This window comes from Podarcis tiliguerta, assembly GCF_965153285.1.
Source record: "Podarcis tiliguerta genome assembly, chromosome: 3".
Lineage (NCBI taxonomy): Eukaryota > Metazoa > Chordata > Lepidosauria > Squamata > Lacertidae > Podarcis > Podarcis tiliguerta.
Genome location: NC_139536.1, coordinates 102,341,224 through 102,364,229, shown reverse-complemented (window position 1 = coordinate 102,364,229; position 23,006 = coordinate 102,341,224). Strand labels below are relative to the sequence as shown.

The 23,006-nt window shown below is 44.6% G+C and overlaps 1 protein-coding gene across 1 annotated transcript in view; it reads left to right on the top strand.

The window, feature by feature from the left end:
• The first annotated feature begins 2,656 nt into the window (after window positions 1–2,656).
• The window catches only part of PCSK2 (proprotein convertase subtilisin/kexin type 2), a 128,022-nt gene continuing 107,672 nt past the window's right edge, over window positions 2,657–23,006 (top strand). The window contains exon 1 of the mRNA XM_083431657.1: window positions 2,657–3,144. Coding sequence (XP_083287783.1) covers window positions 2,962–3,144 — 183 coding nt within the window. The 5' untranslated portion in view covers window positions 2,657–2,961. The remainder of the gene's footprint in view (window positions 3,145–23,006) is intronic.

Below are 23,006 nucleotides of genomic sequence, written 5' to 3'. Positions count from 1 at the left end.
AATTAATTGAACCAGTACCCACTGCTGGAAAATGGCCAAATAAATTCATTCAGTTGTTTGCTTGGCTGAAATATTAAAACAAATCAGTCAATGTCAGCAGTGATCTACTGAAGTGTCTTCTCTGTGGCAAGAGAAGATATTTTTTAAAGTCCTGTGCCTCATTGAGATCCATTTCTACGTTGTTGGAAATGGCACACCATCCAGCAAACCCTCTCAGCTTCAGTTACACACATATAAAATGTGAATAACAGTAACTTGCCTAGAGTTATAGGGATGGGAGGGACCATCTTTCAGAAAAGCCAGCCTGATTGATGCTGCAGCTGCCATATCATCAGTTTATTAACTGCTACATGATGGGCTCTGCCACTAGAAGGAACAACTGCATTCATAACGGTCCTCGCAGAGCAAATGAATTGAGATTGCTCAGCCAAGTGAGTCAAGCCACAAATACAAAGGAAGAAATACTGCATCTACAGTGGTACCTCAGGTTAAGTACTTAATTCGTTCCAGAGGTCTGTTCTTAACCGGAACCACTTGACACACTTGTTGAAGACTGGTGGACTAAACCATGGATCCCAGTCCTTGCACGTAGTACATCTTAGAGAGGAGGAGTGCGAAGTTCTAGCCTCGTTGTAGCTTATGCCCAAGTCCTAGTACAGGTGTGGGGAATCTTTTGCCCTTTTGCTGAACTACAACTCCCATAAGTCCTTGCAAGAATGGCCATTGGCCAGGGACTATAGGAGTTGTAGTTCAGCAACATCTGTAAGGCTAAAGGTTCCCCACACTTGCTCTCATTCAAACAAACCGCAATTAAACCTTGGTTTGATCTCCTTAACTAGAGACTGGTTCGCATGACACAGTAAGCCAAAAGACAGTGGTACCTCGGGTTAAGTATTTAATTCATTTCGGAGGTCCGTTCTTAACCTGAAACTGTTCTTAACCTGAAGCACCACTTTAGCTAATGGGGCCTCCCGCTGCTGCTGCGCCGCCAGAGCACGATTTCTGTTCTCATCCTGAAGCAAATTTCTTAGCCTGAAGCACTATTTCTTTATTAGCGCAGTGTGTGACCTGAAGCATATGTAACCTGAAGCGTATGTAACCCGAGGTACCACTGTACTCTGATCTCTGATACCATCTCCTGCCCATGTTCACATTTTTGAGATTTAGTAAGAGCAGGATGAAACAATGTTAAACGCTTTGAAAATGCTGTAGATATAGCAGTGTTCTCCTCTAAATATCAGTTTGGTGGGTATGAAGTGGGGAGAATGCTGTTGCACTAAAGTTCTACTCATGAGCAACTGGTCGACTGCTGTGAGAAGAGCTTGCTGGGCTAGGTTGCCTCTTGGCCAGCCCAGAGATGGAAAGAAGACAAAGTCCCTACCAGAGAGGAATGGCAAACCAAGCTGTTGGATTACACCAAAATGGCAAAACTGACTGGAAAGCTCAGGAACCAAGAAGACAAAAACTTCAATAAAGTATGGGAAAAATTTATAATGTATTTAGGAGGAGACCACTGTAAGCAGATGAAAACATTAGCAGGATTCTAATAACACTTGTAACAAATATTATGGACAATATGGAGAGATATAAAATATGGATTATGAAATAATATGCAGTTGAAAATGTTGACAATAGGACCCATGGAGGGGAGGGTGGGAAGTCTGGAGATTCAGAGAAAACTCTAAATATATATGGATATGTATTTGGTACTGTTATAACTCTACACTTGTAGAATCAAATTTTAAAAAAATAGTTTTATTATTATTTGAAAGATTGCCTCTTGGCCAGATCCAGCAGGTTCCTGTCATGTTCTTCCATAGTATTCCTCTTGACTAACAGGAAGCCTCTGGCCTCCCACATGCACTCCATTCAAAATCTGAAAGCGGGGTATTGATTTATAAATGCTTTCCCTTGATCTGCCTATCAGTTTCACCCTTTGGCCAGATAACGGGATCTTCAAATTACATAGGCGACGAATCAATCAACGAGTGTTTTGAGCTGCAACACTTTCATCTAGCTGGTGATGTGGGAAAGCGACCCACACCCCCGATCCACCAGCTGTCAGAGAGATCTCCTACCCCAGCCAAGATCAGTTTGGGATTCTGGAAACGTCCCTGTCCCTCCGAATCAAAGCTCAGCAACCCTGCAATAGAAGAACGGGCAAAGGCCATTTAGTCGGGGGAAGCCCTTTGGAGAGAGACAGAGCTTCCCTTGTTGCAACGGGAAGGGAGGAGTCCCTCATCGCGCAGGAATGTAACGTTAGCCTGGGATCAGGTCAGAGAGGTTCTGGATGGGAAAGGGGCTGTTGTTTCAGCATCGCCTCCCTCAGAGGCAAAACAGTGACAGCACGGATGCTAAGTGGAGGGCTTATCTATCTCCCTCTCTTTGGGCTTCTCCTTCCCCTGCTTAGGCTTTTCCTTCCTCGCTCGCAGGGCTTGGAGAAATGGAGGAATTCTCCAAGGTGCTGAATCAGGCAAGTCGCCGCCGCCGCTAGGAAGGTTTGCCTGTCCTGGGTGCCAGCCCTCCAGCCAGCGCGTTCAGCTGGGAGGCAGAGGAGGGAGGAGCGCACACCCTCTTGCCTGGCCGCGATTGGCAGCCCCGCAGCCCCACCTCGCTCGGGTTGGTGCTTTCTTTTAGCCGCCTCGCTGTGTTAGAGATGAGGAGGAGCTGAAAAATGCAGATCTGGCATCGCGCGCACACATACACACACACACACAAACACACACCACACATCAGCATAATTTCACGAGCTGCCAGCCCATCGGATTTCCCTTCTTCTCCAGGCACAGACATGCTAAGCCACAGCACCGGTTGATCTGCTGCCTTCAGCTCGCCCCTTGATCAGCCTCCCCCACCCCAAAGTCGACATTATATTATTTATATCCTCTTCCTTTTGCTTACCGTTATTTTCAGTTCTCATACTCAGCCACCATTCCCTTGCACTCCCTGTCCGAAAGAGCCATGAAGGCAGACGCTGCTCCACACTGGAAGACAGCCGGCCTCTTTTTCATAGGGCTGCTTCGTTTTGCCTCTGCCTCCGAAAGACCCATCTACACGAATCATTTCTGGGTTGAGTTTCACAAAGGGGGAGAAGCAGAAGCCAAGCAACTTGCTGCAGAATATGGCTTTAATGGGGTCAGAAAGGTAAGGTCCTCTCTCTCGTGCTTATTTGTTTGTTTATTTATTTATTACAAAATACACCCACCCTCTTAAAAAAAACACAATTGTGCATGATGCTGATAGAATCGCCTTGCAAAGTTGGAGAGATCTGTACATGCATTTTACAGGAGCAAAAGGGGTATTATTTTTTAGACAGAGTTCTTTGAAACTCTTATCCGTGGATGGCTGCTCTGAAACCAAATGCTCTACCTAGATTTCCATTTTTCATTTTTTGCAGACTTTTGAATGATGGGGGCACATTATGTTCTTGTAGCCACTAGCAGCCAAATGCACGCACTTCTGTGATTATGTTCTCCAAGTTAGAAGGGGAGGCGGAGGAAATCCTCATGGCTAATTTTTCTGCTTCTTCAGTTTCTTAGATGCAGCAGGTTCAGATAGTGACTGTTCAAAGACCCCACTGCCAGCTAAGCATGGCACTGTAGGGTTTAAGACCAGTGCCAATTGGTGCTTGCTTCACCTGGTGAGTTGGGTAACCTGTTATAATTGCTGGCAAAACACAGCCGCCCTCTGGTTTCACTCTCCTGCTGAAATGCCTGCAGGAGGCATTTTTTTTCTGGGTAACCAGAATGCTAATCATAACTGAGGAACTCACTTGTGCATGCAAATCCGGAGAAGAAGCTGCCTTTAGCCGTGGGACCTGCTTTAAAAACATTTCTGTCAAGAACAGCTGGACACAAAGAGTTTGCACCTGGAATTAAAATTTAAATTCCATGCAATTGCAGTGTGAATGTGATAAAATGAAATGCTAGGCTGTAACAAACAAGCTGAAAGCTAAGGTTAGAAATGTGATGTCTAAGAAGAGGAGCAAGAGACCTTAAGGCAAGAAAACCTTCTTGATGAATATATGCATGCTACTAATTTATGGCTTCAAAGAGCCTTTCAAACATCTCCGTTCTGCTTCTCCCGAAGTTGCAACCAAGCTCTCACTCTCTTTATGTAAACCAGGAGACTGCTGTGCATTTGATTAATCTAGACTGCTAAACACCCAGCATTTGGTCTTATGAAACATTCCTGGTCAGAGCAGCTCCTGTGAAGTCCCTAGAAAAAACAGAGCAATAAATATGTGCATAGAAGCAGGCAGCCCATTGCTGCTTTCCCCTCCACCACCCTGCTGGCAGTTATGCAAGAAAGACCTGATCTAACTTCCATTGTAGTTAATGGGTGTTCCCCCTGTTCCCTGGGAATTGTATCAGGCTCTTGAAAGTGTGTGCATCGAGCGGGGGGAGGTTGAGAGGGAAATCACATCAAAGTAGCATAATAGCCTAACTTGTGGCACGCAGACCAGAGGTGCCTCAGCTCAACAGAGGAATCATTGGGAGAAGGAAGGCAAAATGCATGGGGACCTCAACTTAATCCCATTGCTGTCCGATAGATAAGGTGGTATTTAGCATTGCCAAAGTTTCTCTTCTATTAAATAGTGATGTGGTTCAGTTGCTAGAGCTTTGGGGGGAGAGAGCCTCTGCAGAAGCCCCTGTTTTTAAAAAGCCAAGTTTCTTTGGGTCAGACTCCATAGATTTCTGCCAAATGCATATTTCGGATTCTTTCCAGATTGCCCTTCCCTTACTTTCATTTCACATCCTGTTTCAGAGATGCAGCTCCTTGCACAGCTAGTTTGTGAGACTCTTTTTCTTCATGGAAGTCCCCGGTAAATGAAATGGACACCAGATGCAGGGGATTTCTAAACTATTAGGTGAAATAAGCAGAGGCAAGCTAGATGTTGAGAATACTCTGGGAAGGGGTATAAAAAAAATAAAAAATAAAAAAAATATAATAGGTTATCCTCCAGACGTGTACCTGGATCCACAAAGTTATTCTGCCCATTGGAAGGGTGTAACTCCAAGTGAATGTCAGCCTTTTCCCGTTTGCCTTCGCACAAGGAGCTGGGAGTGCAAATTCATTTCCTTCCATTGTGAGCAGCAGTATCTTATCAGAGCACCATTTCCTCTTTGCAGAACGGACGGTGGCCATGGAATTAGTTTCTTTTTCTTCAAGGGTTGGGCAGAAACTTTGTGCCCACTTCCCTGGGAGTGAGCTCCACTGAAGCCAATGGGGCTTATTTTTGATGTGGATGTGTATAGGGTTTTGCTGGTGACGTTCTTCAGTTAAAAGCTACAGCAACCACCAACAGAGATATGTGTGGCATGCTCTGTAAAGCTTATTGCACTTGGTCCCATCGAGCTTAGTGGCACTTTCTCCCCAGTCGGTGAGTTTAGAATTGAAGATTGCCCCCCCCCAATATGAGACCCAAGTAAAAAGCAATCTCTAGGAAGCAGCGCATCTCTTCCCTATGTATCCTTTCTTCCCATCCCCACACGCCCTGTTTGAAGGACAAAAAGGAAATCGCCATGCATTATTTACAAGATGTGCATTTGCTTTCTACTGTAGGAGAATAAATTCAGCAGTAAGTCCTTGGTTTCTATTCTCTGTGGGGAATAAGGAGCTTAGATGGTTTTGCAGGGTTGGCTTCACTGCCTATGGAAATTCCTACTCCTTTATCTTCTAGTTCTGATTGAGAAACATGTTTCTGCAAGGATCTCCCAGCAGGCACATTTGTTTTCCCCACAAGTATGGCTTGGAGATTTGAAAGCTTAAGTTGTCCACTGCCTTCACATTCTCAGAATTGCCAATGGTGGGCTGGGATGCACCCCAGAAGGGAAAGAGACCATCTAAAAGCTCTTTTCTCTGTGATTCATAAATGCTGTTTTGCCATTGTATGTTGAGCTGATTTTAATAGGAGTAAACTGAGAAAAGATATACTGTATGTGAGATAAAAACAAACAAACCTTCCACTGGAAAAGGGAATTGTTTTGCCTACATTTAAGTATATATTTAACTTCAGCTGCAGTTGGGCAAGCTCAGTAATTTTCAGATTTTATTTCATTTCTGTGAAATTTATGCTTAATAATAAAGCACCTTTTTAAGGTTAACGTGTGGGCTTATACTGTAAAGCTTTGGGCACTTTGTTTTACACAAATAAAGGACCAAGATGGACATCCATTTATTTTTGACATCCTAAAGTCTATAATCTGGGACTTTACCACCGCATGAACATTCCCAAAGTTTATAAAACACTTCAGCTAGCATTCCCCCCCCCCCCCATCCCACAGTAATATTGACAGTTTTCTCTTGGGGATTGTTTCAGAGAAATGCTTCCTTAGAAGTGCCACTGTGTGCAAACTTTATCACTTGAGAATACGTAGGCCCACAGAATACTTCATAATTAATGGTGTGTGGTCTCTCTGTCTGAATTTTGGACCAACTCATCTCAAGGACTTAAGGTGGATGGCAGGAATTATTCACAAACCTTGTCCATATGAAAAGAGGGGAAAATCATTTCCTGATTTATCAAGACACTATCCGGATCCTATATAACAAAGTATCTGTAAAATCCCAACTGCTGTATGTTTTGCTTTGAGAGGTACCCAGATAACTCCTGTCATAGTGCAGCTATATAAATGCTGTTTATATTTAAATCAATGCCAAGTACTCCTTCCCAAATAGCTCATCTTATAATTTCTGAACAATCTATCCAACTGTCCTCACCTTTTCCAAGGACATGAGCTTCCTTATAGTGTGTAGACCATGTTAAATATAGCTACCCAATGCACAACTTTTCACAGGCACAAACATTATAGAGGCACACATACAAATGAGTGTATGTGTGAAGATGTTTCCTGGTGCAATATACTTGACTTTCCGATCACATTGCATCTCATTTGCTGATTTGTTGCCCGTTCATCCGGTTTGGAGAGATCCTTCTTGAGCAACTTCGGCTACCGTTCTGTTTGTTCCTGTAACTCCAGATAATGTATGAATAAGGTTGCAATCCTAAGCACACAATGATACTTAACTTCTGAATAAACATGTAGGGGATTGCACCGTACGTTAAATCGCACATCTCCAATACAGATCCTTGGGGGATCTCACTGCTTAATTTCCTCCATTTTGAAAGAGACTCCTTTGAACAGCTAGATAAGGAAGAAGGGCTTGGTGGAAGAAGGAGGACACCTTAAAAAAAAAGCACCTCTCAATTATGCCTTTCCAGTGGAAACACAAAAAGTTGCTGTTGCTTCTCAAATATGAAGGGTGTGATTTTGCACAAGTGTCATTGGACATAGATGGTTTCACAGTCATCCAATGGCTTAAGGCAACCTAGCAAGCTTGATAACTTAAGATGCTTCTCAAAGGTAGCCAAAGGTAGCCTTCAGACATTGTGGGTTACAGCCGCCATCATTCTTGACCACTGGCCATGTTATGATGGGGCTGTTGTAGACCAAAATACCTGTAGGGCACCACACTGACTGCTCCTAGAATAGTGGTTTGCTGGGAGGTGGTCTTGTCAAGTCTTTCAACTCAGCACCAGTTCTAGAAGCAAGTTCTCAACCAAGGCTGAGCTGGACCATGAACAACAGCAGCTTTGGTGGGGAAGAGTCTATCGCTTTTGATCTGCTGCCATTTTAGCCTCTTTTGTTTTCATGATTGCTATTTATGTTTTGTTGTTTTTATTCTCACAAGCCGCATTATGAGTCCATGGACAAAAAACCTGGGGTAAAAATAACAAATCATATCATATCAAAATATATCTTAAAGGTAAAGGACCCCTGACAGTTAAGTCCAGTCACAAACGACTCTGGGGTTGAGGCACTCATCTCGCTTTACTGGCCGAGGGAGCCGACATTTGTCCACATTTTTCCGGGTCATGTGGCCAGCATGACTAAGCCGCTTCTGGCGAACCAGAGCAGCGCACGGAAATGCCATTTACCTTCCCGCTGGAGCGGTTCCTATTTATCTACTTGCACTTTGATGTGCTTTCAAACTGCTAGGCTGGGACTGAATAATGGGAGCTCACCCCGTCATGGGGATTCGAACTGCTAACCTCCTGATTGGCAAGCCCAGAGGCTCAGTGGTTTTACACCACAGCGCCACCCGTGTCCTAAATATATCTTACAGTGCATTAATTTTATTTTGCTTAAATGGAAGATTACATGCTCTCTTAATTTTGCCAGGGCCTTCATGAATGGCTGGGCTGCATACATCTAATTAGTTAATTTGTATATTGTATACCTAAGCCTTGAGAGTCATTGCAGCAGTTTCACAGGGAAGAGCAGCACTTTCTAACGATGCACTTTCAGCCAAAGAAACAATTTCCCATCATTCCTCAGATGCGATACATGCTTCGTGTTGGCAGCTTCCCACTTGGGTGATGCTTCTCAACACAACCATGTGAGTGGAGCTGGAAAGGATAAGGGCAGGTGCCTCTGCAGACAGTTAGCATGGACAAGTGGAACCTGCTGCAACAGAATGTTGCAGCGTAGAGTGATCTTGTTGCACTCCTGTGCTGCTTGTCGGCTCCCAATAGGCATCTGCTTGGCCACCGTGAGAACAGAATGCTGGACTAGATTGGTCACTGGTCTGTTCCTGCAAGGTTCTTCTTTTTTTGGTGTTCTAGTAAGCCAGTCGTCCATTCTTCTGTTCCATTTCTGTCCCCTCCTGGTTTCCCATTTTCCCCTCTAATGTTCAGCTAGAATCCCATGACCATTGAGTCTGCTTCATCCTGTCCTTGGGGCATTTCAGAATTATTATTTTTTAAATCTCTGTGGGCCTTAGGTTTCTTCCCCCTAAGTCCCCAAGCTACTTATGCAAACCTTGGCTTTCATGCCAGCATGCTGATATCTCCATCTTTATTCTCATTAGACCTATATCAGCTATAAAGCTACCATAACTAAGCACCTGAAGTTACTATTAATAGTTATGCCAATCCTTCCTTTTTTCTTTTTCTTTTGGGATTGGGTGTGTGTGTGTGTATGGTTTTCAGATTTAAATTTTACAGTCACATAGCCAACATAAATCATAGAAACAAGATTCCAGAGAATCTCCTGGACTTCCCTCCTCCCCTTTGTGGGTCCCTATTGTCAATCATTTCCTCCTGCATCTTTTATGATAATCCAAATCTTTTACCTCTCCACTGTGTCCCAAAATTCACCATTAAACTACAAGTGTCATTCCAATCCTACTAACGATTTTAACTGTTTACAATGGATTTTAAGATAGGTTGTAGATTTTCCCCATTCCTTATTAACATTTTGGTTTTCCTGATTTCTGATTCTTCCAATCATTTTAGCCATTTTGGCATAATCCATCAACTTGATCTGCCATTTTTCTCTGGTAGGGACTTTATCTTTGGGCCAATGACATCCGCACAGCCTTCTATGCCAATCCTTCCTAACACAGGGTCCTTCAAACATTTTGGCTGACCACTCCCACCATCCATTGGCCATGCTGATCAAGGCTGAAGGGACTTGTAGCCTAAAATACCTAAAATGGAGGTACTTCAGGCTAATGTGATGCTCACATGCAATGTCTCCATCTTCCAGAGAGAGAGAGAGAGAGAGAGAGAGAGAGAGAGAGAGAAAGAAAGAAAGAAAGAAAGGCTCTTTATATTTTTCTCTATACAGTGGTACCTCGGCTTACATACGCTTCAGGTTACAGACGCTTCAGGTTGCAGACTCCGCTAACCCAGAAATAGTGCTTCAGGTTAAGAACTTTGCTTCAGGATAAGAACAGAAATTGTGCTCTGGGGTGTGGTGGCAGCAGGAGGCCCCATTAGCTAAAGTGGTGCTTCAGGTTAAGAACAGTTTCAGGTTAAGAACGGACCTCCAGAACGAATTAAGTACTTAACCCAAGGTACCACTGTACACCTCTCCCAGATGGATGTGAATGCTAAGCTGGCTTTTCAAAGTAGAGCGCTTGTGCCCCAACTTTCCTTCTGCTATCGCAATGTTCAACACAGTTATCGCATTGCAAACACAAACAGATGCGGAAAGGGTCCAGCGGTTCCAGCAAGAGCCTCTCTATTCACTTCGCCAATTATTAATGTCCATTCACATCCCTAGGGAGACAGACGTCACGTTTTGAGAACAATAGGCCGAGCAGTAAAGTAATTGGCAATGGTGTTTTTAATTTCCGTATCAGTTTCATTTGTCGTTATACTTTATGACCTTTATTCCTATTTCAGCTTCGTGGATGTTGTCTTGGTGAATAGAAACAGCTGCCTTGGAGCTGGTCAGACTATTTGCTCTGTACTGTGTGCTCGACCAGTAGCAGAGGCTCTCTCATTCCTCCTCCTCCTTCTAACTGGAGGTGTCAGGGACCAAGGCTGAGGCCTCCCAAAGGCAAAGGATGTCCCCTACTGCTCAGCTGTGCCCCCCACCTGAATTGTTAAGGAAATAGAGGGAGAAAGTTTTTTGCAAAGCTCCCTATCTTTAGCCACTCCAGAATATAAAGCTTTTGTTGTTGTTGTTTAGTCGTGACCCCATGTACCAGAGCATGCCAGGCACTCCTGTCTTCCACTGCCTCCCGCAGTTTGGTCAAACTCATGCTGGTAGCTTCAAGAACACTGTCCAACCATCTTGTCCTCTGTCGTCCCTTTCTCCTTGTGCCCTCCATCTTTGCCAACATCAGGGTCTTTTCCAGGGAGTCTTCTCTTCTCATGAGGTGCCAAAGTATTGGAGCCTCAGCTTCACGATCTGTCCTTCCAGTGAGCACACAGGGCTGATTTCCTTAAGAATGGATAGGTGAGCCTATCACTTCCTGTACATCAGGGGTGGGGGTGGGGCACCTTTTGCAGCCCAGGGACCACACTGCCTCAAAGACAACTTTCTGAGAGCCGCATATCAGCGATGGGAGGGGCCAGATGCAAAAGTGGACAGAGCCAGGGTTGCAACTCTAACCTTTATACAACTCTAACTCTAAAAAATGGAAATCAAGGGCATCAGAGTTGTCCACAGGCTTCTCCACCATGGGTAGATCCCTTCAGTTTCTATTTAGATTACAATTACTAGTTCTTAATTTGCAGCTATGCACATAAATTTGAATAAGCAAGTGTTGAAACCCTACCTGCCCGCAAACTGTCTCCCCAGAGTGGTGCATGCTCTAGCTATCTCCCGGTTGGACTACTACGTGGGGCTACCTTTGAAAGTGACCCGGAAACTACAACTAATCCAGAATGTGGCAGCTAGACTGGTGACTGGGAGTGGCCGCCAAGACCATACAACACCGTTCCTGAAAGACCTTCATTGGCTCCCAGTACATTTCTGAGCAGAATTCAAAGTGTTGGAGCTGACCATAAAGGCTTAAACAGCCTCGGCTCAGTATACCTGAAGGAGCGTCTCCACCCCCCTAGTTCAGCCGGGACACTGAGGTCCAGCTCCGAGGGCCTTCTGGCGGTTCCCTCACTGTGAGAAGTGAGGTTACAGGGAACCAGGCAGAGGGCCTTCTCGGTAGTGGCACCCACCCTGTGGAACACTCTCCCATCAGATGTCAAGAAAATAAACAACTATCTGATTTTTAGAAGACATCTGAAGGCAGCCCTGTTTAGGGAAGTTTTAAATGTTTTATCATATTTTTTTATATTCTGTTGGGAGCCACCCAGAGTGGCTGGGGAAACCCAATCAGGTGGGCGGGGTATAAATAATAAATTATTATTATTTTATTTATTTTATAAATAATAAATTATTATTATTTTATTATTATTTATGCAAATCTGTACCTTCATTCCCCCCTCCCTTTCCTCCCTCCCTTCTTTTGGTGATATGTGCGCAGTCAAACTATTGGTCCATCTAGCTGAAGGCTGTCTGACTGGCACTGGTTTTCCAATTTTCAGACAGGAGTCCCTCTGAGCCCCACTTGGAGAGGCCCTTGCCCTTAGTCACAGCCACCCCTGTTGGTGACTACTATAAACACAATGGAACTGCTCTACACTGCTTCTCTTTCAGGCCCTTTCCTTTCATATGTACCACCGCAGATATTCCAAGCACATAGCTGGTCTGGGAAATGTGCTAGAACCAATGTGAGATGCGTAAGTCGCTTGCAAGCATCAGAACATCTCCTTCTAACCTACATCCTCAGAGAAAAGAGACATGTTTCTAAAGCCCATTCTTTGGGCTTTTGTCAGTTGGTATACGGAACAAAAGAGGTATTTTTCACAAGACGTCTTTTGTTTGGGGGAATCAAAGGCTGTGATTCTCAGCATATCATTATGTGCAAATCAATTCCACCCAAAGCGATGCAATTTATTTCCAGCTGAGTGTGGTTAGACCTACCCAGGATGTGATTGTGTTGGACTGGGGTGGGGAATCTGTGCCCCTCCAGTTGTTTCTGGACTGCAGGTCACATCAGACCTAGCCAGCATGACCTATGGTCAGGGGTGATGGAACTTGCTGCCTGGCAACCTCTATAACAGAATGCTCCAACATGTAGCCTGGGGGGCACATTCAGCCCTTGTAGCAATTTTTGGTAGCCCTCAACAACATTCAGGACTTCTTAAAGCAGCTTGAGTAGCCAGCTTTTTGTTGTTGCTGTGAGGCATACATGAAAACAAACAGCAAAGGCACTTGTGTCTTCCTCAGACCCTGTGAGGCGAAACGGGCCAGCTCTCCTTATTCTCTCCCTCTAACCTGACCCAAAGCTGCTCTGTGTATATATAAGCAACAACAAAATAATGAAAGCAATAATAATGTGTCAGTGCGAGAGAGGTATTTTCCCCACTATGGTATTGGACAACTGGATACCTCCCTGAATATATTTAAGACTGCGCTCCTGTACATTTACCTGGGAGTAAGTCTCAATGAAGTTAACAATGTTTGCTTATGAGTAGGCACAAGAGTGACGCATGTGGCGCTGTGGTCTAAACCACTGAGCCTAGGGCTTGCCGATTGGAAGGTTGTGGTTCGAATCCCCGTGACGGGGTGAGCTCCCGTTGCTCGGTCCCTGCTCCTGCCAACCTAGCAGTCAAAGAAAGCACGTCACAGTGCAAGTAGATAAATAGATACCGCTCCGGCGGGAAGGTAAACAGCATTTCCGTGCTCTGCTCTGGTTTCGCCAAAAGCGGCTTAGTCATGCTGGCCACATTATCTGGAAAAACTGTCTGCGGACAAATGTCGGCTCCCTCAGCCAATAAAGCGAGATGAGTGCCACAACCCACTGGACTTAACTGTCAGGGGTCCTTTACCTTTAGGCACAAGTAAGGCTTGCCCTGCATTTTGACCTGAGCAGGGCTTCATCTCAGGTCAGTGCACACGGAGTTGCAATCCTGTTGTACGGATCTCATCCTGGCAACCTGATTCAGCGCATACTTATTCAGGAGTAGGTCTCATTATGTTTAGGAGTGCGCTTACCCTTAAATATATTAATTGTTTATATTAAACAATATTTTCTCTCTCTCTCTCTCTCTCTCTCTCTCTCTCTCTTTCTCTCTCTCTGATGTTTGATGTTTTATTGTGTTTTTAATATTCTGTTGGGAGCTGCCCAGAGTGGCTGGGGAAACCCAGTTCAATGGGCGGGGTATAAATAAATTATTGTTATTATTATTATTATTATTATTATTATTATTATTATTAAACCTGAGACCTTCTGCTTGCAAGACAAATGCTCTACCACTGAGCTATGGTCCTTCCCAACTGTAATGCTGTACTCAGCATCCTGGGTGTAAGCCCCATTGAACTCAATGGGGTTTACTTTTGAGTAGACAATTATGGGATTTCTCTGTGGGAGCCACCGGGTCCCCATTAATCTGGAGGAAACTGACCTGTTTCATTCCATCCACAACAAGCCATTAAACCCAGTCTTCTTTTGTTCAGTTCTTAAAACATGTATTTCACAGCTACCAATGGTAGAAATTTATCAAGTTGCATTCTCTCTCTCTCTCTCTCTCATTCGAACCCATTTTCACACTGGTACAGGCACCACTCAACTAATTTGGTTTTGGGGAAAAATATTTTGGCTTCTTAATGTCAAAAAGAAGAAAAAATAACACATTTGAGATAATTGGAGCTTACTCACAAACACAAAGCCAATAATATAAGAAGCAAATTATTTTGCATGATTCACTCCATTCTAATTAAAAAAGAGAGAGAAAAATATCACTCTTAAGGAGGGAGCGGGGGAAACCACTTGTGTACATCCTAACTGCAAAATAATGCTTTGCTAATTGCTAAAAGAATCTCAGTTGTTAAAACAGATTGTGATGTGTTAATATGCATATGCTTTCCTTCTACCCCTATAGAGCTGCCAATAACTGGCGTTTCTTTGTGTGTCTCCTTGGCTGTGACAAATAATAGTAATATAAATCTCTTTAGTGTGGAGCTTTCTGAGTGCCAATCAAGCAGCTGTGCCCTCATGGGAAACCTTCTGAGTAGGCGGGGCCAGAGGCAAAAGGGGGCGGAGCAACGGATAGAACACTTATCTATGTACAAGAGGCATTTCAGCCATGCGAATATCGGAAGTTTCTATACATACACAGTCCACACTGCTTTTCATCCGGGCAAGCAAAAGACACTGCCTCTGTTGTGCACTTAAGGAGGGAGTAGAGCAGGCCTGGTGAAGGTGTGTGGCTTGTGTATGCCATAGCTGTCAACCGTCCCTTATTTGGCGGGAAAGTCCCTTATCCCAGCGCCGTGTCCCGCTACTGTCCCTTATTGATGATGTCCCTTAAATTTCCCAGGTTTCAAAGGAAGCAGCTCCTCTCCCTCCCTCCCTGCCAGCCAGGGAGAAGGGAGGCTCCAACAGTGTTGCTTGGCTGGGTTGCTCACCCAATAAGGAGTCTAAGAACGACTGGGGGGGGTGGAGCTTGTATGCCTTGTGCCGATCAAATTGGCCGCGTTACCTGGGTACTCGCCTTTGCTCAGCGCTTCCCAGCGGAGAGGTGATGGTGGTTTTCCTTGCTGCATCCCCTTTGCTGGGTTGCTGCGCTGTGGGAACCACTGCTTGAGGCTTCGTTTGGCTGCTGGCTGGGCTTTCTGCCTTTGGCTCGGAGGGGCTCAGAAGTCGAACATACCTGTGTTTGGAAAATCCCTTATTTTGGCTGCTGATCCCTTATTTTCAAGGCTGCTGGTCCCTTATTTTCAAATCTGTAAGTTGACAGCTATGTATGCATAGAGGCATTTGTCCCACCCAGGCCTGAGTCCCCCCCCCCCCACTCCTGGATGCTATGGCAGAGGTACATAACCTCTGGCTTGCCAGATGCTGCTGAACATGAACCACAACTCCCTCCATCCCTGGCCAGCATAGCCAAAGGTGGCAAGTGGAACTCAGATTGAGACATAGCCGTGAGACGGAGCCCGACACAGGCAGAAGCTGCAGTTCCACTCCAGCCTTTTGTATGCTTCCCTCTGCCTTTGTCTCTCTCCCACTGCTGCTTCTCCAAGAGTCGTGGAAGCTGAGGGAGCTGGGTTGCTGCTCTGTACTCTCTCCTAGGGATGCGGGTGACGCTGTGGTCTAAACCACTGAGCCTTTTGGGCTTGCCGATCAGAAGGTCAGTGGTTCGAATCCGTGCAATGGGGTGAGCTCCCATTGCTCTGTCCTAGCTCCTGCAAACCTAGCAGCTTGAAAGCACACCAGTGCAAGTAGATAAATAGCAACCGTTGCAGCAGGAAGGTAAACAGCATTTCTATGCGCTCTGGTTTCCATTCTTTTGAGCCAGAAGCAGTTTAGTCATGCTGGCCACATGACTCAGAAAGCTGTCTGTGGACAAACGCTGGTTCCCTTGGCCTGAAAAGCAAGATGAGTGCCGCAACCCAATAGTAACCTTTGACTGGACTTAACCATCCAGGGGTCCTTTACCTTTTTCTTTTTTTTTTAACCTCACTCTATCCTCCTTGCCACAATCCCTGGGTTTTTTTAAACATTGGGGTGTGCTTGGGCACATATGCATGCCTATGATTCAGGATCAGGTGGAAAATTCTTCTAGTCCAGCTTCCTCTTTCCAGGAATATCCAGTCAGATGCTTCTGGGGAGCCCATGAACAGAGTGAAAGTGTCAAACCTCAGCCATTGTTTGCTACTCAAACTGGTATTCAGAAGTACCAAACCTCTGACCATGGAAGTTCCATTTAGCCAGGAGGGCTAAGAGCTGTCAAAAGCCTTTATGAGCCAAGGCCGTGAGCCCTGCAGTTTCCTATTGATTAATGAACACACAGACATGAGTATTTAGCTTCATGGGCTAAAACAGGCCACAACTTTATTGGTTACAGATGTGAACGGTTTGGCTTAGGCATTGGGTGGAGTCAAGATATAGCTCATCTGCATGGAGTCAAACTAAGGGTAAACCACCAACAGGGGGAGCCCTACATCAAATAGGGGCAGGATCCACCCCCCCAGATTCCTTTAACAGGATACCCTTATCGAGGAGGGGCAGGCAGCTAAGAGCTGTCAAAAGCCTTTATCTAACCCCACTTTCATAATAGTAATAATTTTATTTTTTATACCCCACCCATCTGGCTGGGTTTCCCCAGCCACTCTGGGCGGCTTCCCACAGAATATTAAAACACGGTAAAACATCAAACATTCAAAACTTCCCTAAACAGGGCTGCCTTCAAGGCATGTAAAGCCACCAGCCATCAGCACGCTTTGCAGCAGTTAGTTCCAGAAGTTAACTATTGGTTGTGTGAAGAAATGGTTTCATTTTATGTGTCCTAAATCTGTGAATAGGCTTTTGTTATGTCTGCATAGACTTTGGCTACATTCGGATGTACTGATAGACTATGGTTTGGTAGTTGCATGAAGGTAAAGAGGTTAGAAATGAGTAAAGGATCTTTTCATTTCCTCTACCTATTGATCTCTTTCTTTAATGTTACCTTTCCTCTGAAGTGAATATTCCCAATTTTTGACATGATTGTTCCCAAATGAATTGCACAGCATCTCAGTAGACAAAGCACAATGCAAAAACTAGTGCTTAGGAAACTCATTAAAATGATGTGTTTATTTTACTTGACTGATGTAATAAAGGTACAACGATTTATCAGCACACTAAAGATTAATTCTAATATAGCTAGCCAAGAAACAGCTGCCATTCATTGATTGGCATTAACTACAAACAAAAGCCTTTATTTGGCAAAGGCATGAATGCTCAATGCAAGTATGAGCTCCATCCACGATGAACTCTGACCTCTCCACAAACCTGTGACCCTCCATTTCCTGTTGGGCTCCGGCTCCCTTCAGCCCTAGCCAATGACCACAGCTACAAATTGTTAGGATATTTCCATTCCACCTTAAAAGAGAGCAGGATGTTTGTGTCACAGCCTGCGCATTTCCTGTTTCACAGGATGTTTCTGTTGTGTCTTTGCTTTCCTCTCTCTCTGCCGGAACTCTGAAGCAGGCAGTCATGTTTTTCTTTGTTCTGATCAACACAGAAATAAACTTGTAAATAATGCTCTCCTGAGTGCATTTTTCGCTGTGTGCATTATCTGCTGATAGAGCGTGCACGGCTCTGGAATGTGGCAAGCTATTTCTGGAGCTCGTGTCGCTAATTGCTGATACTGCGTGTCTACGGGAGATCGATGGACGTCTGGAGACGACGTGGAGTCATGATGGACTTTGTCTCCCTGGCAGTATCCCAGCACAAATTCCCCATAATTGCTTGAAATGTGTCTTCAAAAATATTTGTTGCAGGAAGTGGAGGCTCCAAATCATTGGTCTGCTCACCCATACTTCGCTGCAGCTCTTCTGCTCTGAAATAGAGGCAAAATATTCTCAAATCTTCTTTAAAAAAGCAAAGGCACTTTCTACTACTGCTGAATAAGGAACTGTGTTACAAGGAGAAGCACAATACATCCCTTGAAGCACTGTGCTTCACAGCAGAATGCTGGCTCATTTTTTTCTCTCAGCCTCTATTCATCTGGCTTTCCTTATGCAGATTAAAAAAACAAACCGAAAGTGTGCTGTTTTAACTGACAATATAAAACTTTTTGGCTTTGTGTTGTTGTGGAATTGCCTATTTCTTTTTGCCTGCTTTTTGGGGGGCTTTGCTTTACAGTGGAATTTCTGAAGCCAAACGCCTTGAAACTCGTTTGCCTCCCAAACGATCGAAAACCAGAAGTGAGCATTCAGGTTTTTGAATCATTTTCGTAAGCCGCACATCCTGTGTGGCTTCCAAGGCTTCTGATTGGCTGCAGGAGCTTCCTGCAGCCAATCAGAAGCCACGCCTTGGTTCTCAAACTGTTCTGGGAGTCGAACGGACTCCTGGAATGGATTAAATTCGAGAACCAAGCTAAGACTGTATTTCCTTCTCCTAGATGGGCTACCTTCCCAGGTTGACAAGCCCCATCTGCCCCTCAGAAGATTTTACTACAGCAACCTTGCTTGTTTGGAGTCTTGAGACTATTTTCTCAAATAACGGCCCCCTCCGAAAAGTTATAGCATAGAAATATCATGGATAAAAGGTAAAAGGTAAAGGGACCCCTGACCATTAGGTCCAGTCGCGGATGACTCTGGGGTTGTGGCACTCATCTCGCTTTATCGGCCGAGGGAGCCGGCATACAGCTTCTGGGTCATGTGGCCAGCATGACTAAGCCGCTTCTGGCAAATCAGAGCAGCACACGGAAATGCCATTTACCTTCCCCCCAGAGCGGTACCTATTTATCTACTTGCACTTGACATGCTTTTGAACTGCTAGGTTGGCAGGAGCTGGGACTGAGCCACGGGAGCTCAGCCCGTCACAGGGATTCGAACCGCCGACCTTCTGATCGGCAAGTCCTAGGCTCTGTGGTTTAACCCACAGCACCACCCGCGTCATGGATGAAGCAATGCAAATGCTGCTTTCCCCCCTCCATAACTTTGGTAGATTTAAAGAGAACTGTGCATGGTTGCAGTACCAAGAAGCAAGCACTGTGCTTAACTCCACCCAAGCTCTGTATTGAGCTTCAATCTCTCAAAATGCTTTTTGCTCTTTAGCCAAAACAGCACCCAGTGTGGCTGCTTAATAAAAAGTAGGCTTAGATTTTTAAAGACAGGACACAAAATGAAGGAGGAAGGAAGTGGTGAAAATGAGCTTGGCCAGCAGTTATTAAAGCTACAGCTCTTATAGCAAACAGCTGGAACTGAGACAATTCAGATAGCTTGCTGGAGTGGCGACTGACTTCTGAGGTGGAGGCAAAGGTCAGTGGTCTGTCAGCAAAGTCAGCGGAGCAATCTGCTTCGCCCCTTTCCCTCTGCTTTGCAGCCAGAAGGAATGGCTTCAGCTTGGTAAGAGTTGACAAAGAGCCCAGAGCAGTTGTCTCTCAGTGCATTAGCAGCCGAAGGCACAGGAAGGCATGTTTTTAAATGGCTTGTGCAGATGTGTCAATGTCTGGCACATGCCTTACTTTATTTTAAAAGATGGTTAGCTGAAGACCTGCAAGGCGCAGCAACCTCTGAGCCTAAGTGATATGCTCCAGCTTTAGCTCTCTTTTCTGAGCAAATATTTAAGGTCTTTGGCTGTAACTGTAAAAACAGGGAACGGAAACGTCAACGTTTGGCAATTTGCTTTGAGAATGTGCTGTTGTTTTGTTATGTACACTAGTCATCCACATCAGGATCCATAATGCTAAACTTGCCGAATTTCCATTGAGGCTGATGTGACTGAAACAAAGGAGATGGGAAGGCTCCTATGTATTATTCAAGCCTGTTTCAATTATTTATTGAGTGCTCACTGGTAGGAAAGCTGCTTGGGTGCTACTCTGTGAAGAATAATGAATAACGATCCATTCGTAGCATTTGGCCTTTGCTCCATTGCATATGCTTTAGTTTCAAAACAAGAGTGTTAATGGATTAACAACACATGCAAAGAGAAATCATTAAGGATGCTGACAAAAATTAAAATTAAAATTAAAATCCTGACTTGATTTTCTTTCCAGGTATGGGGATTAACTGATCTTGTGGTCAAGTAATCTTTACAAGGCATAGTCACACTGGAGCCCAAAGGAATCATCTTGCGATCACACAAAAGCAGCAAGATTCCTTTTGCGTTGTGATCAAATCAGTGACAAGACATGCATGAGCTGTATTGATTGAATCAAAGTCAGCGCAAGTAGGAATTGCCTGATGCAATATGCGTATGCACTTTTGCTCATCTGTCTGAAGGGGGGAAGACGCAAATTGGAAATGGCAGCAAGCTGTATGTGTAGCCATTCTGAAATTAATTATAGGAAATCTCCAAGATGTACAGGGAGGCAAACAAAGTAGATGGTGAGTCAGAGCCGGCGTGCGGAACAATCACAGAATAGGGTGGCATGAGGACATCTAACCAGCCCGAGCAATTGTCTTCTGTGTTGCATTGGAGACTGGGGGCTGGGGTCTTGCTTGAATAAGTTACATAGCACCTCTGGTACCAGAACAATTGTGTGGCCATCAAAGGAGCTGGGATCCTCACCCACCAACCTCATTTTATTGTACTGTGTTCAGCAGAGAATTGGGTGCCTTTGTTTTGCTCACCCCCACCCTTTGCAAACAGAATTTTATTTCTGTGAAGGAGGAAAGCATGTTTCCTTTGAAGAATAGGTATGATGATAAACACGATAATGAAGTCTATGCAGAGGATTGGATAAACTACTTGGAGGTGTTAAAAATACACTGTAAAGTAGAGCTATCACAGTTCAGTTGAGTGAGGGTCTTAATGGAGAAATTGGGGATGTAACAGCAACAAGATTCTGATAGTGTAGGATTCAGGCTATTGGACAGGTACCCGATCTTAAGAGAAGGATTGCCACATTTTAAGAAAGACAAGATTTTAGTTCCTTCAATAGTAGCATGGATAATAATCATTATGGCAACCCTTCTATCACAGTGATGGAAGCATGGAAATACTAATAATATATTCTCCTGCTTCAGGACCATTAAATGAACAGAAGTCTTGACCTGCATGAAATATGTTTTCTCTGAGTCTGACGCCATCTTTGTGAGGATCAAGAGCGGGCCTTTAGATTCTACAGGAATAAAATATTAACGGTGTACACTTGTCTTGAAGTATTGCTGTTGTGTAATGCAGTGCTTTGCTTTTCCTCTGTCTTGGTTATTCCTTCAGAACTGAAAATAACTTACTTGAACTTTCTTTATTTCTTTCATCTTAAGTTTGGATCATGCATGCACACTCATCACACAGTGACTTGTAACTAAATGTCTTATACGTAGGGCTGCCTCTGAAGACGGTGCAGAAACTTCAGCTAGTGCAGAATTCAGCGGCCAGGTTGCTCACCAGAGCAAGACACTGACAAACTGGAACGTGTCCAGAGGAGGGCAACCAAAATGGTCAATGGCCTGGAAACGATGCCTTATGAGGAACGGCTAAGGGAGCTGTGCATGTTTAGCCAGGAGAAGATGAGGTTAAGGGGTGATATGATAGCTATGTTCAAATATATAAAAGGATGTCACATAGAGGAGGGAGAAAGGTTGTTTTCTGCTGCTCCAGAGAAGCGGACACGGAACAATGGATCCAAACTACAAGAAAGAAGATTCCACCTAAACATTAGGAAGAACTTCCTGACAGTAAGAGCTGTTCGACAGTGGAATTTGCTGCCAAGGAGTGTGGTGGAGTCTCCTTCTTTGGAGGTCTTTAAGCAGAGGCTTGACAACCATATGTCAGGAGTGCTCTGATGGTGTTTCCTGCTTGGCAGGGGGTTGGACTCGATGGCCCTTGTGGTCTCTTCCAACTCTATGATTCAAGACGGTTTAAGCATATTACATTGATCCTGGTCCAACTGCACTGGCTACCAGTTAGTTCCCAGGCCCAATTAAAAGTGCTGGTTTTGACCTATAAAGCCTTAAACGGCTCAGGATCACAATACCTCAAAGAGTGCCTCTTTCCATATGAATCTACCCGGACCCTGAGATCATCTTCTGAGGCCCTTCTTCACATGCCTTATCCTTGAGTGGTCCATAGGGTGGCAACACGAGAACGGGCCATCTCTGCAGTGGCTCCCCGTCTGTGGAATGCTCTCCCCAGGAAAGTTCTCCTGGCACCTTCATTGTACAGTGGTACCTCAGGTTAAATACTTAATTCGTTCCAGAGGTCCGTTCTTAACCTGAAACTGTTCTTAACCTGAAGCACCACTTTAGCTAATGGGGCCTCCTGCTGCCGCCGCACCGCCTGAAGCACTATTTCTGGGTTAGTGGAGTCTGTAACCTGAAGCGTATGTAACCTGAGGTACCACTGCACACCTTTAGGCACCAGGCAAAAACGTTCCTTTTTAACCAGGCCTTTGGTCAATCTGATTGACATCTAATGTCCTTTTAAAATGTGTTGGGGGGGTTATTGGGTTGTTTTTGTTTTTATTATGTATTTTGTATTTTTATATTGTGATCTTATCCGGTGAACTACCCTGAAACCTGTGGGTATAGGGCGGTATACAAATTTAATTAATAACAACAACAATAATAATTTTAGACGGTTGTAACTTGCTCTGGGACCTGCTAGTGAAGGAGGGGAATAAAATTAATAAACACGCAAGGGGTGATTTCTGGTTTTCCACTGTTCAGCAATATAGGATGACACTGAAAAGAAGGAGAGGGCTGCTGTTGAGCTGCAATGAATCACTTGGTGAATTTTCGAATACACAGAGCCCTTTCCATACCCTTTTGGTGTGTGGCATTTGAACCAAAGAGGCAGAGAGGTAGGTTAGATAGCTAATGCACAGGAACAATGGAAGCTTGAATATAAAGGAATAAATATCATTTTACATACTTGTAAAATGCTGAACATGGATTAAAAGCCATATAAGCAAACTTAGTAGCGTCAGTTGACAGCAGTGTCAGTTGAGTGCTGGTGGTTGCTAGGTTGCGGAGGTCCTTGTGACACGCCCTTAATTGTGACACCTCCCTCTGCTGGCTCCTTGGTCACTAGGGCTCTAGAGGCATAGCAATCTCCTTTGGTTTGATCATTCAGCGAGTGAGAGAAAAAGTGGATGGAGATGTAAGTAGACTTTCTCATCAGCCTCTGCATTCTGTGCTGGTAATGCTCCATGACATTCTTAGGGAACATTTAAAAGATTAAGATGAGGAATAATTTAAAGGCTTCAGGCA